This window comes from Diuraphis noxia, unplaced genomic scaffold (assembly GCF_037042655.1).
Source record: "Diuraphis noxia isolate RWA-SAM2 unplaced genomic scaffold, SU_Dnox_SAM2 contig0002, whole genome shotgun sequence".
NCBI lineage: Eukaryota > Metazoa > Arthropoda > Insecta > Hemiptera > Aphididae > Diuraphis > Diuraphis noxia.
Window position 1 is genome coordinate 52668130 of NW_028301712.1, and position 17716 is coordinate 52685845.

Below are 17716 nucleotides of genomic sequence, written 5' to 3' on the forward strand. Positions count from 1 at the left end.
TATGGAAAATTAAAAATTTTACTCGAGAGATAAACATAATTTATATAATTTTTTTGTTAGCACATATGCAGTGGCACCCTAGTCTAAAATTTTACCTATGACATTAGTCACCTCCACATACAATTTTGACACCCGCCTATTGCTAATAATTACCTTACTATAAATACACCAAGTATAGTTTTTATGGAACAATATCGACTTTTAGTTTACAATTAACTGTAATAATCTAATACAATTAATTATCATAATACATTTAGAATGACAAAGGTAACCTCCTACCTAATAAAATCTACAATGACAATTGTCATATGTAAATACATATTTTGGCACCACTGCCCATATGTAAAGTTTAAAATTATATTCAAATTATTTAAATTTACTTCAATAAACTCTTGATATAAATCAGACTTATGTATGAGAAACAATACAATTACTGCAATTTAAAACTAAGTATTATAGTTTATTGACTATTATGTAAAACAAAGTTAACTCTGTAAGGCATAAGTATACATTTCAATAAAAATAATTAATCACTAAATTCATTGAACTGTAAAAATAATATAATAACAAAATCAAAATAATATAATGTCTAAACATAATGAATTTGCAGAGCTACAAAAATATTACACTTACAGCTTGGTTTTTTTACTTTGAAATCTTTAAGGTTACAACAGTACTTTTCAGGAACCTACTATACACTATACAATTAAAAAAAAAAAAAATTAATATATTCACACTTTATCGTTTCTTAATTCTTCCATTTTATTGGCAATATTTCTTTCCATTTCAGCTTCATATCGCCATCTCCAATAAGCTGCCTAAAATTGGAATGTTTAAATTATGATATCAAGGTTTAAATTTGTTTTTTTTAAATTTAATTTTAAAAAAATATTTACTTTTGAACGATCCCATAATGCACCAAATGAATCTAAGGCTGGCCTTACATCCAAAAGAGCAACTTGATATTTATTTGGTGAGTTATCTGTACTGTAATAATCAATAACATATCGTACTTCTTTACCACAACGATCTACTATCCAATCATGTCTATCAAATGGTAGTTCATATCCCATCCAATTTCGTATTCTTGCTCTTGGTGAAAAATGTTTGGCTTTACCTCCAAAGCTTTTTAACTTTGGATTCATACATTCACTTGCATGGAATGCTTCCCACTTTAGCACCTCTTGCCAAGCAAGCTCATTGTTGATGTTATGTATTTTAATTATAACATCCATATCTTTTGGTGATAAATCATCGTCTTTCCAACGCCACCCTTTTCGTAGCATTGCATTCCAAAACATCTAAAAAATGTTTAAATTAAATAAATTAAAATACAAATAATTAAGTTTAAAAAATGTTGTATTATATATTTTATGGGCAATGTTTACTTTGCCCAATCATTATATGATACTGCCCGATTATGAACTTTCTTATCTTATCAATCTTATTAATTAATTTTTTAGTTGAATATAATCAACTAAACTATTAAATTTTATGATTAGCACATTATATTTTTGATCATAATTACATTAAACCAGTGGTTCCAAAACCATTTAAGTTATGCGGACTACTAATAATGTAAAAAATAAACATTGAGGCCCACTTTCCTATAACGTATAGGTATGAAATGTAAACACACACAAATAATATGATAAATATTAAAAATATAGACACGTATAAAAATCTCTATGTTGAATCCAATTAAAATTTTCAGTCCCTTGGGACAGTTACTTGACCAGCGTACACAGCCCAGTACCACACCACAATACTCAAATAGTAAGTTAATAGCTCAAGCTACAAAGTCCAATTTACTATGGCTAAAGTGTACTTAGACTGGTCAAAGTATAACCCTGCCCAGTCAAAATAGTATTAAAATGTATTGCTTAAAAACACCGGGCAAAGTTAACATAGAAAATAGGCATATATATTATATTATATATTAGTATTATTTGTTTTACTTGAGCTGAAGGATAAACCCAAAAGTCACCTTCTCCTTCTGCTTTTGGTATAGTAGATACTTCTCGTTCTGTTGGTAATGGAAATGGTTGATCTGGTGCTGGTTTTTGATTTGGAGGTGGCATCTATGAATATAATATATAACATACATAAAGATTCAATAATTCGTTTTGAGTTATTTTAGGAATGATAATGGTTTATGAATTTATCAGAATATTAATTTTATCACAGCCAATATTTTAGGTTACTTTAAGTATATAAAACTGAAAAGATTTTAGAATAATTCTGGATAATTAAATTATTGAGAGAACAATGTGACATAATAGTTTAAAAAAGTTGATAAAAAGAGCCTATAGTGATTAAAAATGATTTCCTTTTTTATAGTTTTGGTTATAACAGTCAAATTATTACAGACAAAGTACCTATAGTCTTGTGGAAAAAACAGTATTATAATCTATGGCCCCAAAATACCAGGTGAAGTATTCTTATACCCTGCCTTAAAGGTTAGGTTAGCAATCAAATTATGTGCATCTTGAATGTGATTAGCACAATAAAAACCAAGTAAACATGCTTAATCTGGGTTATTGTAGGTAAGAAAAGTGCAGCACTAACAATAATCAGTTGGCAGACTGAATAATCTTTTTTGACAATTTAGAGTTAGACCAGGTTATACATCACATTGCACATAAAATAAATATTAGTTGGCTTTCTATCATGTATTTACATTCTACTCTTACACTAAATAATAATAATTAAAATACATACTAAATGCTCTGACACTTTTATATCACTAAAGATACACGATCTTTTAGGTATCTTTGTAAATAAATTTCAAAGAAAAAATATAACCGCACAGACACTGAAATTGAATTTATAATTTTATATAACTACCTAATGTCTCAATTAGTAAAGGCTAATCGTATAGAATGAAAAATAAACCTGTAACCATGTAGGTAAAATTTAGATAATATAATACGATCATAAATTATAAATTATAAATGTACAATTACAATACAACTAACTAAAATAGTTATCTATAAATCTCCAGTTTCTAATGATTGTGTACAATAAAAATATTCTGGGAATTTTCTTATTCTACATAACACATTATTCTCGCGGATCAATCATTTATTATTAAATAATGCAATATTCAATATATTTTCTCTCGGCTTCTATTAACGGGGACAAAATGAATGACCGGCCGGGACACCGGGGCATGCTGTTAAAACTGGGACGAATGGCAAGCCTAATTAAACGTATTCAAATTCGGCGCACTACAGCTTGTCATAATAATATGTTTACCATATTCAATGGATTAATGTCATCTGGGTTTCCCGCCACAGCACATCCAGCGGCTTTCTTGTCGTCTATTTTGACGTGCATTGGGCATTCCGGCGGTGGGTTTATACCAGCCATGTTGGTAAGGCCGTGTGGATTTTTAGGTACATCATTGTTGTTTGTTTCGTCCTGTGGAATGAACGCTTGTACCACTAGTTTTTGAGCTCCGGAAACCGTATTTCCCATGGCTACTTCTCAAAAAAAAATCTAAAAAACGTTACGTCAAAGTAAAAAATAACAATAAGATTAATATATTTTATTAAAATGTTTACTCAATCGTATTCGATGATCGGTAAAACAGTTTTATATTGGTTAAGTTAAATAGGACAACGGTTTTTGGTAGTTGGAAATTTGAAGTGATAATTTACATTTTTAGCATCTAAAACCGTAAGTTGCACACGGCGTTGTGCATTCGCGGGCCAAAATATTACCAATTCAAATTTTGAAATCCAAATTCCAAAGTGTACTTACTTATTTTTATGTCGAACTTAGAATAAAATTTCTAACCTATATATCACTATCACTTAACACTTATTAGTTATTAGTCCGTCGAAGATATCAGCTCGTGTCCATGCGTTTGATTGATAATCATCATGGAAAAGTGATTGATATGTTATCTCATAACAATAATCACTAATGTTTTGTTTATTATCGCACATCATATTATTATGCACTACCAATATAATACTTACTATATAGTTACTACTACTACAACAACAATACAACTACAACTACTCAATACTTATTAGTTATTATTAAATTTTACCGTCCATCTTTATGGTCCTTATTTTTTCTCTTTATTTCTATTTAAAATGTTGTCGATAAAATTATAAAAATAACATGTCTCGTCGTTTGCGCAGTCTAGTCCGACACTCCGATCCATCCGCCGGTCCATTGTAGTTGGACATTCTCGCTTTCGGGGAGATGAGAATAAGACTATTGCAATTATTATTATTATTATTGACGTTTGTCAATTGTTATTAACTCGTAAATCGTGTTAAGCGTCGGTGTATAGAATAAAAAACCGCTTAGCAATCGGAATTCTGAGACATTTAATCAGTCTTCTAACCGAATATCAATACCGATTATAGCGTTTTATATATAACTCATAAAAATATATGAAAATGTCCATATCGTCAAACTCGATAATTCATAAACTGTATAACCGTCAGGTAATTCAATTTTTTTTATTATTATTATTATTGTTATTCTAATAAACAATATAAAACTGTGTTCATGTGTGGTGTTTAAAACTGGTTCAAGTGATAATCGACTTCAACATCTTGTCGGTGTTATTATATATTATACAATTTATTTGAGGTATTTCATGTTTGTGTACAGCATATACATATACCTAACCTAAGCATTCATGTGAAACTTAAAGTGGTACCCATAAGTTCTTTTTAAATCATCACTGGTATTGTGGTTAAACCAATTGATCATTTATTTTACTGTATTTTTTTTTTTTAATTTATTACCTACCTATTACTATGTCATTGTTTTAACTTTGAAATATATAAAATTAATTTGATTTTTATCAGTAGATGTGTAATTACATCAAATTATTGTTAATTTCTAACTATTTCATTACAAGTACCTATCATTTGAATTGCATTCATCTCTTATTCTACATGATGATTAACTATAATAAAGTATATTAAAATAGCTTACACTTTCATTAAAAAAATATAATTAATCACAACTACTCAATAACCTATATGTTTATTGCATAAACGTTGTTTATTAGAATATTTTTTCCATAATTTGTATAAAATAAGTTTATTTTATCATTAGGAACTCCTAAATTTGGGACCTGTCCAATGTGTAATCTTCCTATAAATGGCTGGTCCAATGTGTGATCTACCAATAAAAGGCTGGTCCAATGTGTTAACTTGCTATAATATTTTGCTTGTTATATTCATACTGCAAAAGTATTTTGTAAATCTGATAAAAAAAATCATCAAATATTTTAGTTTATATTGTGTGGCATGACTGCCACCATTCTTCTTTAAGTTGGCGGTCTAATCATAATGGAGATGCACCATTTACTTTAATATTATACTTGGATTTGACTAACTTCCACAACGACTTTATTGTTTGAGTATGAGCTCTAGTATTTGGATTCACAAAATGTTCAGTATGATACCTATACTCTTTGATGAATCCATGATGAATTGATGTTTGATGGTCCTTTAGAGAACTATATGGTAGCCACTGATCGCTGTTAATCGTTTTACCAATTTCTATCTCTCTTTCTATTATTGGTATAAATGTTTGTTGATCCCTTTTTTCTACAATGAAAAATCGACGTTCAGTTTTGTTGTCTTTATTACAACACAAACCAAATACCCACGATCCCTGTATTCTATTTCCATAATTTTATTGGTTATTTTCTACCGGATTTTCAATTTTATCATTTAAAGTTTTGTCACTATTTTCATATGGTCGTGGGTCGTAATCACCACGGTTTAAGCGACCGCGATTATATTTTCGTTAAAATATAGGTATCAGCTGTTATTGATAGATCACACTTTGTACCTACAACGCTTTTTTGTAGATAGCCGTTTATCGGTAGATCACACATTGGACCGATCCCTTAAATTCTAAAAAATATTAATATTTATTCGTATTTTCCAAAATAGTATATAAGTGACTCTTTTAGGTTAAATAGACTAAGATGTGTTGATTAAAAGTCTATAAAAAAGATGTAATTAATAATTTATATTATTCTTCCTTGTTTCTAGGTTCATGGTACTTTTAAATACAAACATAATCCTCAAAACAATACAAGATATTTATTTAAAGACAATCCAGATTATGGTAAATTTTTCTTGCCAGATATTATAGAAGACATTTCTGAGTTAGTAAATCAATACAATTTTATTTATTACTCTAAATTATTTTATATTTCATTTAATATATTTTTATGTTTATTTTGTTAATTTAGTCATGTGTTTATGGGTTTGACTCGATGCGGCCGATTTTTACTGACTTATACTATAACAGACTCAGAGACTATAGTTGTTGTTGATGGTCCTCTTATGTCTTCATTGAACATGAAATATAAACTGCATTTTTGGGCTTTTCGGCCAGGCCAATCAGCTTTTAGAGTTTCAGAAATTTTATTATTTGAAAATACTGAGTTTAGTGATTTTTTAAATATTTACATTGTTCAATGGCCTAACCGGTCTGACAGAATCGTAGTTTTCGGTGAAAGGTAAATAATTTTATTGAAATAAATAATATTGTTATTAAATATTCTTTTTTATTTCTTTACACAGTGTAACATCTGAAGATGATGATTGTGACATGCACAAAATTTACATTACAGTCACTACATTACCATCTTTAAATAACTGTAAAGATTGTCAATCAGTAGCCTATGAACATAAAGATGAAGGTATGTAAACATTTTACATTATTGTTTTATTTTTATTATTATACTTCAATTATTATTTATGTGTAGATCTTTCCAAGTATTATTTGGGAAACACGTGTCTAGTTCATGGCCTTACTGTACATACATCATTCACAGTGTCACATCCTTATCCTCGACTGGAGCCATCTGTGTCATTGAAATATGATAATCATATTGTGCTCAATACGTGTAATTTTATTCACGTTTTAAATATTGATTTAGATAAGAATCCAATTTCTAAACCTGATAAATCAGAAAATATTAATGTTCCATTAGCTCACAAGTATATTTACAATATCAAATAATTAATAAACTTATATAAAGTGATACATTTTTTTTTTTTTTTTTTTTTTTTTTTTTTAACAGGCTTAGTAATGATTTGACTGAATTTGGTTATAAAATGGCAACTAAAAGTGATAATCAAGAAAGAGGTGTCAAAAGAAGACATATCGATACAAGATGTTTTGTATGTTGACTTAGATAATTCATATAATATATTTTAAATATAATTGTAATTTTTTTTTTCTTATTAATTTCAGTTTGATAAAGAACAAGATATGACTATGGCTGCTCTAAATGCCATGCCTAATTATAACAACCATCGTCTTTTAAGAATGAAAGACGCTGAAAAGGTAAACAAAATTGCAACTACAAACTTTATTTTTAATTTTTAATCTGATGTTTTTATCATTTACCTAATAGGTTTATGATTTTGATGAAAATGATGATAGTTGTTTGCTAAAGTTTAAATGGTTCAGGCGAAGAAGAATAGCAGATAAAATGTATGAATTTTGTTCGGAAGAAGAAGATATGGAAAATGTACATCCATCATCCAAAAAAAATCTTTTTCAATGCCGTGAATCACCTGGACCTTCAGCCGTTGATCAAACACCATTATATATACAAACAGACTATGAAGATGATATATTAAATGACTGTGATAGAAAAATGTTATTTGCTCAAGAATTAAATGCAATCATTGCCGACTGGGATTGTTTATCATCACCACGTTCAGTTACCTCTGAAGATAGAGAAGTTAAAAGCCCTGATAGTACCAACAAAAAAATTACCAATGTGCTCAAGCCAAGAAATAAAACTCCATTGTTTAAAAATTCCAAAAGTCCCTGTGATAAGAAAATCAGTGTTATGATTGTTCCTGATAATATTCAAGGTAAAAATATTTATAAATACCATATATAAGCGTTTTATTATACAGGGTGATTCTTTTATCAAACAACACTCATTATTTAAAAAAAGTATTGACTTTTTCAAAATATTTTTTTACATAGTTTCATAAAAAACCAACGTTTTTATTAAAAAATTATATTTTTAAATATTTTGTATCCTTATCATTTTTTAAGTTTTTTTCTTTTTTGAATGACAACTAGAGTTTTAGTTTCATATTCCAAAGCAGAATATTTTTCTAAGTATTTTGATTCATAAAAATTGAATTTAGGACGAGTAGTTTATGAGTTATAAACTTATAAGTATTTAAAGTTTAGATTGGCAGAGTGGAGTGGAACGGGGTTACCCCGCAAAATGTTTGTCCACTACTCCGCTTGTTTAAACTTCAAATACTTATAACTCATAAACTACTCGTCCTAAATTCGATTTTTATGAATCAAAATACTTAGAAAAATATTCTGCTTTGGAATATGAAGTTAAAACTCTATGTTGTCATTCAAAAAAGTAAAAAACTTTAAAAATGATAAGGATAAAAAATATTTAAAAATATAATTTTTTAATAAAAACGTTGGTTTTTTAATAACTTGAAACTATGTAAAAAAATATTTTGAAAAAGTCAATATTTTTTTAAATCATGTGTGTTGTTTGAAAAAAGAATCACCTTGTATAAGGTAAAATTGTTTTCTATACTTTATATAACTTAATATTGATAAATAGGAAATCAAACAAGTATTTCATCCCGATCTGTACCATTACAAGGATGTTCAGTAAAATTTGAAAGACAATACATAGAAGTAGATGAAGAAATTGTTTCAGTCACCACAGATTTAGATGGTAGTTTTATTAAAATTGATTTTTATGTAACCTAAAAATTAAGAAATATTTATTTTCAATTTTAATTAATTATAAATATTTTTTTTCTTTTAATTTTTCTATTTTTAACAATTACTAATATATTTTTACGACTATGAATTTACTAATTAAAATTAAATTGAAAATAAATTACACTTAAAATAATGAGTTGAATTCCATAACCTGAGTTGTATGAAATAATTTAGATTGTGGATTAAAGTTTTTGTCTTTTAGGTCAGCCGCTCGCAGATAGCGGCCAGTGGGTGCCATTTCATCCACTGACATTTTTTAGATAAAAATTTATTTTTATTTTTATTATATATATATAATTATTTATATAATAATTATATATATATATATATAATTTATTATATATAATAAAATAAATTATATTTATTTTTATTTAATATTACAAAAAAATCATTGTGCACACGGGATTCATAACTTTATTTTATAAAATTTTGGCGTTCATAAAAGCTCGCATTAATGAATTACCTACTACATAAAGCAAAAATAATGTTTTTGATCATCTCAATTCTATCAAAATAACACAATGTTGTGAGTACAGCGATTACCGGGAAACCCAAAAAAATATAGAACATATATACACTATACACTTATCCATTGACGCGCCATGTGTCTGTGTAGTGCATTTTGGTCTAAATGTCAGACGTTTATCATTTCTATAATACTATTTGTTGATTCATATTTCATGCAATGTTTAAAATTGTATTATACATTTTTTCGTATTACATTTGGAGTTATGTTTATTACGTAGATGTATAGCCAAATACATAATAAGGTGAATATCCAACTACCTTTATGAATATATAAAATACATTTAATTTTGCACCCACTGAGCTGATTTTCTGCAGGCTCCCCTGGTCATGGGTATGTTTGAATTCACTCTTAACCAAAGCATGAACCAATATTTGTTAAAGGTCATTAATTATTGCTATAAAAATGTATTAAGTTATTACATTAGTCTTTAGATTGTAATGAATTATAGTTTATAATACTAAATTGAATTCACAGTACACATATGCATTGTAATTATTATTTGTTTTTTCTTTTAAATTGCAGAAGAAGATGGTATAACAGGGTCCTTATGCGCACTTCCATTGTCTGTGCATGGATCTGCGTCTGCTCAAATGCAAATGATTAATACTGCCAAAATTGGAAAACAGGTATATTACCTAATTAAAAAAAAATATCATTAGTATAGATAATAATTACTAATTAATTATATTATAGTAAACATCTTAAGTAAGTAGTAGAATTTTAGTATTTTACATTTGTTGGAAATAGTTTGTATAACTTATCTTGAAATGTTTCTTTCACAATTATCATGGTGTTTGGTGTTTGCAATGTTTGCATTACACTATAAGTACAATTATTTATGTCAATTTTTAATGTCTTTGAGTAGTTGTATTATTAAAACACGTGCATTACAATATGTTTATAAAAATTCAAACTACATTCGATTTGTCTATTTGTAAGAAATCATTAGAATATATAATATGTTTTATTTACTTATTGATCTAATAATTTTTTTTCTTTAGGAGAAAAATGTTTGCATTATAAAACAGGCGAGTTTAGATTTTGAACATGTTAGTTATAAAGTGGCTGAGATTATTTGCAATCTAGAAGGTCATAAATTTTGGTGCTATAACGACTATGACTCTGCTATTGTTGATGTAAATATTTGTTTATTAATTTATTATGTTCAGTTTTAAATAATTTAATGATATTAATAGTTAAACTAAAAAATTCAAATATGTTATGACAGATTTGCCCATTAAATGGTGATATTTTAATTTTATTGTGCATAAGACTGAATACAGAAGAAGAGAAAAGACCCACACCCCTTTGTCAACCAGTTAATAGCAGGTAATTTGTGTTAGTTTTTCTAAGATACATTTAGGTACCTAAAATTTATGTACAACTTATTTAAATTTTAAATATATTGTAAATGTCCACTTAGGGGTTTTGAGACAAAGTGTGTAATTCTGTGGAACCCTGAGACTGATACTTGTTACCTGGAGGCTTACTTACAACTGGAAGTAGTCACGGAAGATCCGAGTCAAACGAGTTGGAATCCAGCACGTTTTGAAGCCAATATATTGCGTAAGGCATCCATGGGTTTCTTCAATGTCCCTATGGGCCGTCAAGTGAGGTGTTTATCACATGAAGTCTGGTCCAAGCAAGTTGGTAATCTGAGTAAGTATTTTTATAATGTTAAATAACCTGAAATCTCAGGTAAAAATAAGTAATCTAACAATTTTACTTGTAATAATTTTTTAGATCCGCCTTTGTTTGAAATTAGAGATGAAGATAATATGATAACTATCCTAAGAAACAGAATGGATGCGGTAGAAGAAAACAATTTAATGATGTTCCTCCGTCATAGACTGCCAATATAACTGGTAGAGCAGTAGGAGTTTATCTTAAAGTATATTAAGTTTAATTAGACCATCAAAATATTATTGAAAGATATGTGTGATAGCTATATTTTATTTTTCAACAATTATTTATTGCAATAAATATAATTTGTAAGTTTTATATCTCATCAAATGTATAATGATATTATACTTTACCTGTTTAATTTGTATTAAGGAATTAGTCCCTTGAACTCATTTATTTCTCGTTATTCTCTTTAATGTTCACGACAACTTAAAAATAATAATCAAATCTTCTTTGGAAAAGCTATTGATGTCTTTTACAAGTATATTATATTTTATTATTTCTTACAATAATGTTCAATGTAAATTTTGAGTTTAATATTAAACGCTGAATTTGTTCACATTGGATATATTTTAACTTAATAATTCTGTCTATTAGAATCTAACTTAACTTTATTTCTATTTTTCTGTGAAATATTCTTCTTTCAAGGTATGAATATTATAGTTAGAATAAACAATTAACTTGTAAAATCTTTCATTTTTTTTTGTTTTAGTTAATTTCTATAATTTGTATTGTAGATATTTAAAGTACAAAAATATTATTAAAATTATATATTATAATTAATTTTGTTATTATTTTTTATCTTCTATCCAGCTCTAAAATTAATTAAAAGTGTAGGAAAGTGAAATTGAATAAAATTATATGTTTAACTATAGGTACCTATTATTATTTATTATCAGTTATCATTAATTCACACAAAATGTCAAAATAATCAAAATTTGTGTAGTTTATATAAATATCATTATGACATATTATGTTAATTTGAAATTAATAATGCATATTAAATTAAAATTATAACAATAATAATTCTATAATCTACATTTACATTATAATATTATATAAACAATTATATTAGTTACATCCTCTGATTAATCAAAAAACATAGTAAAATAATTTTAACACTCTAATTTTATTCTGAAATAACTTAATAAATGCCTTATTTAATATTAGAATAGCAGATTGTGAATGATGATGTATATTTGTAAAAAAGTATAACTTGTAAAACATTTGACAAATCGATGTACGTATAAAATGTCTTGAGGAATATGTAAATGTAAGTGTATATTGCATAATTTAAATTTAGCATATATATTTTTAGTTTTTATTATAGGCTTTCAACTCTTAAAATAACGTACAAAAACGTAGTAACGTATATTGTTACTATATTAACAGTAATATTATACTTCATTTAATATTATGCAATGTCTGCTATGAGTCTGTGAGAATATTATCTATCCGTGGTGGCAGGTAATGCAAAAAAGTATTTTTGAGAAATGATTATTACATTATATTGTTTATATATATATATATACATTCAAATTCACGTTTGCTAATACCATTTCTAAATGTACATTCTAATTACCTCAATATTATGTTTTTTTATGTGTATTTATTATTAGTATGTACCTACCTATTAAAAGATGTATATATTTAATAGTATTTTATTATTTTAATTCTAACTATTGTGTTAGCAAAGTAATTTAAATGTATTATATGTGGTGTGCTGTTCCCGTGGACACAATCATGTGTTTAAAAATGTTCACTGTAAAGTCGATTTTACTCGAGACTAGGAATGTTAACATAAATTGATATAAAGTACTTAATAGTTATAACATTTCAGTTTGTAAAGACGTACTATACCTCAGATTTTTAAAAGGTACTGAATTGTTTTTGAGTAGGAACAATTTTTATTTATTTTTGTGAAATGATTTTTAATATTATTATTACTTACCTATTTTATCTGATAAGAATGTTCAATTATTGTAAGTTCCTTTTTGTGGATTGTTTATTTTTTATAATAATAGTCCGAAAATATTTATATTGCCTATTAATAAAAATAATATTAAATGTTACTATGAAAATTTTAAAATAATATAATATACTTAAAAATGCGTATTAATTGTATTTATATTTTATTTTGTTGTTTATTTAATGGTAAAAAAAAATATAATATATCAAAAACAAATAAATTATTTATTTTTTACCTTACAAGATACGATAAAAAATGATTGAATAATGACACTTAAAAATTGTAAATAATATAAATCGTCTAAACTGTACAAATTTGGTTTATGAGCCAATAGTCTCTTATTCCTATACGCTAATGTTTGGATGCATTAGGATTTGTTAAAAATAATAACAATTATATTTATATCTATTTACACAATACATACAAAACCATCGCGTACATAATATTATGACACTAAATTTCTATATTAAATTATAAATAATTAGGTTCGTATTGTCTTGAGGAAAAGTCAGGTGTAGCCCAATAGTCCTTTCTGGAGTTTAACCGATTCGAATAGACATCATGTTTTGATATCTCGACTGCGGACCACGTTCTCCCGACTCGTACGATTTATTGTAGTATAATATTATATATGTATATTAATATTTTTTTTTTTTTTTACTTTTGAGCAACTAATTATTATTCTTAGTCTATTCACTGGCATTCGCTTTCGGTATCGCTTTTATCTGTAACACGTATAAAAGACACAGGTCAAACGAAATTCACTATTATTGTTATTTAATCCTAACCTATGCACTATCTAGCTTAGATTGAGTGTACTCTGGGACACCCCCAGAGACTTTATTGGAGGCTAAGTCATAATTTTTAATAAAACTTTCAGTTATTTAATTTTTTTTTAAATAATTTATAATTTTGTAAAATGACTTGTCTTGAGCGGGATCGTGGATAAATACACATCTCAATTACTATAATTTTTTCTACTCTACAGGTACAGACAGTACAGTGACAACTGCGTCTCGAAAAATAAACCTTTAAATAAACGTGACCAAAAACTGTTGAAGGTACAACTGTAATGAAAGTAACTAAACCCAAATAAATTTTAAATCTGTTATAATTATTATGAAAGTTGTATATTATAAACACAGTGCGACAATAAAGAATTCTGTGCAAGTATAGAATGTCATAACATAAGATGTCTATAAATTGATTTTTATAGCGAATTTCTAAAATAAACCTATTTTTATATATATAATATATATAGGTATAAAAAAGTAATACGAGACATTCGCAAATATAGACTATTCAATATATCGTACGAAGAACATAATATAAACGGTTATAAAATATCACTATTATATTCACCTTTCTTGCCGTTGTAAGCGTGCCTCTTGAGTCTGTCGTATAAGTCTTCTTTGTTACCGTATATGCTGGCGTTCGACCTGGCCAAGCTGTTCATCTTACCGTTGTGCAGACCCTCTGCGAACACAAAAACGTCGTTTATAATTTATTACATTAATTTAACCGGTGCCGTCGATATTTTGCATAAAAAATACACTATGGTACTGTATACAGTATACACTACCGCAGTTTAGGTAAAATGGCAATAGAAACATAAATATGAATATTCTATAAATTGTTTCATCTATAAATGTTTACCTTTCATGTACGTCTCGTTGTAGAAGTTAGGCATCTCCCAGCCGTCCTCCTCGTCGTCGTAGTAATGTGCGTACGTAGAGTGATGAGACGGCGCTATGGACTCGGCGTACGGGGCCGCGCCATAGTAGAAGTTTACCTGGGACCCCGTCTGGTCATTGGTCTGGGCCATCAGCTTCTTGGGCTCTTTGACACGCTCCGATCGAGCGCAGATCATCCACACGAACAGTGCGATGACGATGAGGAACACGACGGTGGCCGCGATGCCACCGGCGATGTACGCGAAGTCGGACTTGTCCTCACAGTGGGGTCCGATGAACGACCCGACGCAACGGCACGACGGTTGACCGCGCAGGTCCTTGACGCACGTGCCCTTATTCTCACAGTAGCCGTCGCACACGTCTTTGCACACCTTACCGGTTCCGTTGAATCCGGGACGGCATTCGCATTTGAAGTCTGACGTCTCCGGTATCAGCAGACAGTCGGCGTTGGCGTCGCAGTGCTTGCCAGCCACGTTCGCCTCGCACGGGTTCCAGCATTCAGACTTGCTCGTCTGTGAAAAACATATCGTGATGATTATTTACCATAACGGAGACTGACAGAAACAAACTCGCGGCGATGGCCGTTTTCGTTTCGAATTTAGTATAATACACTTACGGCAGCCACGGTCTTGGTGCTCATGTTTGGCGGACACGGCAAACAGTTGGTCTGCTGCGTGGCGGGTTGATAAGTGCCCTTCTTGCACGAGATGCAACTATTCTGGGTCGCGTTCAAGTACGTTCCTGCAAAAACGTTATATCACTCACGGTCAGATGGGGTCCATATTACGTTGATACTATATGATTATTATATATGAGTAGGTGACATTTATTACCTGGAACGCAGACTGGCAAAGAGCATTCCTCAATGCTAGAAGCTCCTGATTGCTTGGTGGTTCTACCAGCGGGACATTGTTGACATGCCGGTTCGACACCTTGAGTTCGGTAAGTGCCTCTAGGACACGGTTCACATTCCCCTTCGATACCCAAATGCATGCCATCCGCACATTCGTCTCGACATTCCTGCAAAATGATGGCAATGAGACAACGTGACAAAAACGCGTGTCGTGTATGCGTATTATTATAATATTATGATCGTGTGACTAACCTCTCGGGACACTGCCTCTGTGGTCCTCGTAGTCTTGCCAAGGCCACACAGTAGGCATTTGAAACTTCCTTCTGATGGCTGGTAAAAGCCATAACCGCAACTTCTGCACAGACCAGCCTCGTCGTCGTAGTACTTGCCTGCTGGACACCTTTCTTTGCACTCCGATGCCGACCTAGCTCCCGTCGACACGGTCACACCTTGCCTTCCCGCGATTGCTGGGCACACTGAACACTGTAATTGACCGGATTCGCTTTGGTACGAACCCACCATGCACGGTACGCATTTTTTCGTTTCTTTTTCGTAGTAACTTCCCACGGAACACGGGACTGTAAAACGAAACGCATATATAAGGAAGTTGTAATATATAATTTAATCAATAACAACAAAAATGTATAATGTTCGTGGCAGTGTCTTACCGCAGTCTGGTGCCATAACCACTTCTCCAATGGGACAAGCATAATCAGATTCCAAGTTCAGAGAAGCTGGGTCTGGGACTGTGTTCGGTAGAATATCGTGCACGTCAAATTGATCTTCTTCCAATATGAGTTTTTCCAATAGCCTTTGAATGTTTGCTCTTTGGTTCGAGTTACTGTTGACCACGGGATCACTACAAACAACATAGTGTTAGTACTCAAACTTACGATATACGTCATATACACCATTGGTTTGACTAATACTACTAACTTGATAGCTGGGAACGAAATCTGCACCGAGTATGTGTCGCTGGCTTGCCTCTTCTCTCTAAAATGTTTAACGAAGTCATCTTTTAATTAACGAGAATTTATTCGAACAAATTTTACACACAATTATATGTATACTAAAATTTTAATATAAGCAGCATTAAAATTTACCTTATTGCGACAGCAGAATCACTTTCGTCGTTTTCTACATTTCTAGTTGGCCTCGAAGACCGATGATCACATTTCACTTCGATATTCAAATCTTTGCACTCGCGTGTTCCTTTAATGGAATACGAACAGAGGTTCCATTCTCTGTTCAACGTATTTATTGCATTTCTGACTTTTTGTTTCAGCACTCCTTGTCCCGCTTCATTACATAGTACTGACGTAGGGAATTTCATGTCGACCTTGAACACTCGTTGAGCTGGTTTAGATGCTGAACATGCAGGATAGATTGTCGGGTAAGCAGGATCTATGGTGGGTCTCCAGAAACCTTCAGCACCACACGTGTAGAATTTAGGAACTTCTTGTGAGAACCTTAATCCTGGATTACAACTGATTTCACACACTTTGAACTGTCCACCGGAACCCCAATCTTTACATTGTTGCTTTCCACCAATTGGATCTGCCAGCGTTGGACAAAATTCAGCTAAAACCAGACAAAATGCATACAAGGTTATTTGTGTGTCAAAGATTTTTAGAAAATACTAACTATAACTTTACTTACATAGAACATATATTCTAAAAGAGCATACAGCAGCATTACCAACTTCGTCAAATGCCACATATGCGATACGATAAGTTCCCCAAAGGAGTGTTTGTCCAGGTTTATGGCCGTTCTTCTCCTCAACTCTTACTACTTCAACATTATCAGTAAATCTTGGTTCATCCCAATTGACAACTGCTGAACCATTTTTCGCAATTACCCAGAGATCACCTGGACAATATTCAACTTGGGGTGGTTTTTTATCGACTTGAAGCTGTTCGCAGTTCGGTCCAGTGTATCCAGCTGGGCAAGAGTGTTGACTGCATTTCGAAGGAACGATTCTTTCAACGCCCCCTTGGATATCATCGAAACCTGCCCACGTGAGAACTAATCCTTGGTAGAGTACTGGCTCGGTTCTACAATCACGAACTTGTTTCTGCACTTCATTAGTGATATCAAGAGCCCGTCCCCAAATTTGTACTTTGTTCAGCTGACCCTTAAAACCAGCTTCTGTAAATGTTTTTCTGTCCATCCTTGGCTTTCCTAACACAGTCCAACCGCTGTAACGG

At 30.2% G+C, this 17716-nt stretch overlaps 3 protein-coding genes across 4 annotated transcripts in view; 1 reads left to right on the forward strand and 2 right to left on the reverse strand.

Annotated features, from left to right (window-relative positions):
- Nucleotides 1-439: 439 nt before the first annotated feature.
- Nucleotides 440-3896, reverse strand: Cchl (Cytochrome c heme lyase). 2 transcript variants are annotated; one of them, XM_015511368.2, is made up of 5 exons: nt 3766-3896; nt 3259-3501; nt 1959-2081; nt 897-1301; nt 440-818 (listed from the first exon to the last, which is right to left on the reverse strand). In XM_015511368.2, the coding sequence occupies exons 2-5, from the start codon at nt 3478-3480 to the stop codon at nt 732-734; spliced, it is 837 nt and encodes a 278-aa protein (XP_015366854.2). In that variant the 5' UTR covers nt 3481-3501; nt 3766-3896; the 3' UTR covers nt 440-731. The 2 variants fall into 2 exon arrangements, with proteins under 2 accessions (XP_015366854.2, XP_015366853.2); XM_015511367.2 differs by lacking the exon at nt 3766-3896 and adding an exon at nt 3567-3759.
- Nucleotides 3897-3983: 87 nt separating this feature from the next.
- Nucleotides 3984-12647, forward strand: LOC107163791 (uncharacterized). The gene is made up of 14 exons (XM_015511369.2): nt 3984-4466; nt 6039-6154; nt 6242-6511; nt 6576-6694; nt 6761-6995; nt 7079-7178; nt 7252-7344; nt 7415-7883; nt 8615-8731; nt 9833-9936; nt 10312-10446; nt 10539-10639; nt 10734-10969; nt 11054-12647. Exons 1-14 carry the CDS (start codon nt 4413-4415, stop codon nt 11170-11172), a joined length of 2268 nt encoding a protein of 755 aa, XP_015366855.2. The 5' UTR covers nt 3984-4412; the 3' UTR covers nt 11173-12647.
- A 520-nt stretch (nt 12648-13167) lies between these two features.
- The window catches only part of uif (sushi, von Willebrand factor type A, EGF and pentraxin domain-containing protein uif), a 54726-nt gene continuing 50177 nt past the window's right edge, over nt 13168-17716 (reverse strand). The window contains exons 32-41 of the mRNA XM_089220170.1: nt 17169-17707; nt 16613-17090; nt 16446-16502; nt 16178-16368; nt 15762-16087; nt 15490-15676; nt 15273-15397; nt 14619-15168; nt 14325-14438; nt 13168-13687 (exon numbers count right to left, since the gene is read on the reverse strand). Of these exons, the coding sequence (XP_089076296.1) occupies nt 13656-13687; nt 14325-14438; nt 14619-15168; nt 15273-15397; nt 15490-15676; nt 15762-16087; nt 16178-16368; nt 16446-16502; nt 16613-17090; nt 17169-17707 (2599 nt within the window). The 3' untranslated portion in view covers nt 13168-13655. The remainder of the gene's footprint in view (nt 13688-14324; nt 14439-14618; nt 15169-15272; nt 15398-15489; nt 15677-15761; nt 16088-16177; nt 16369-16445; nt 16503-16612; nt 17091-17168; nt 17708-17716) is intronic.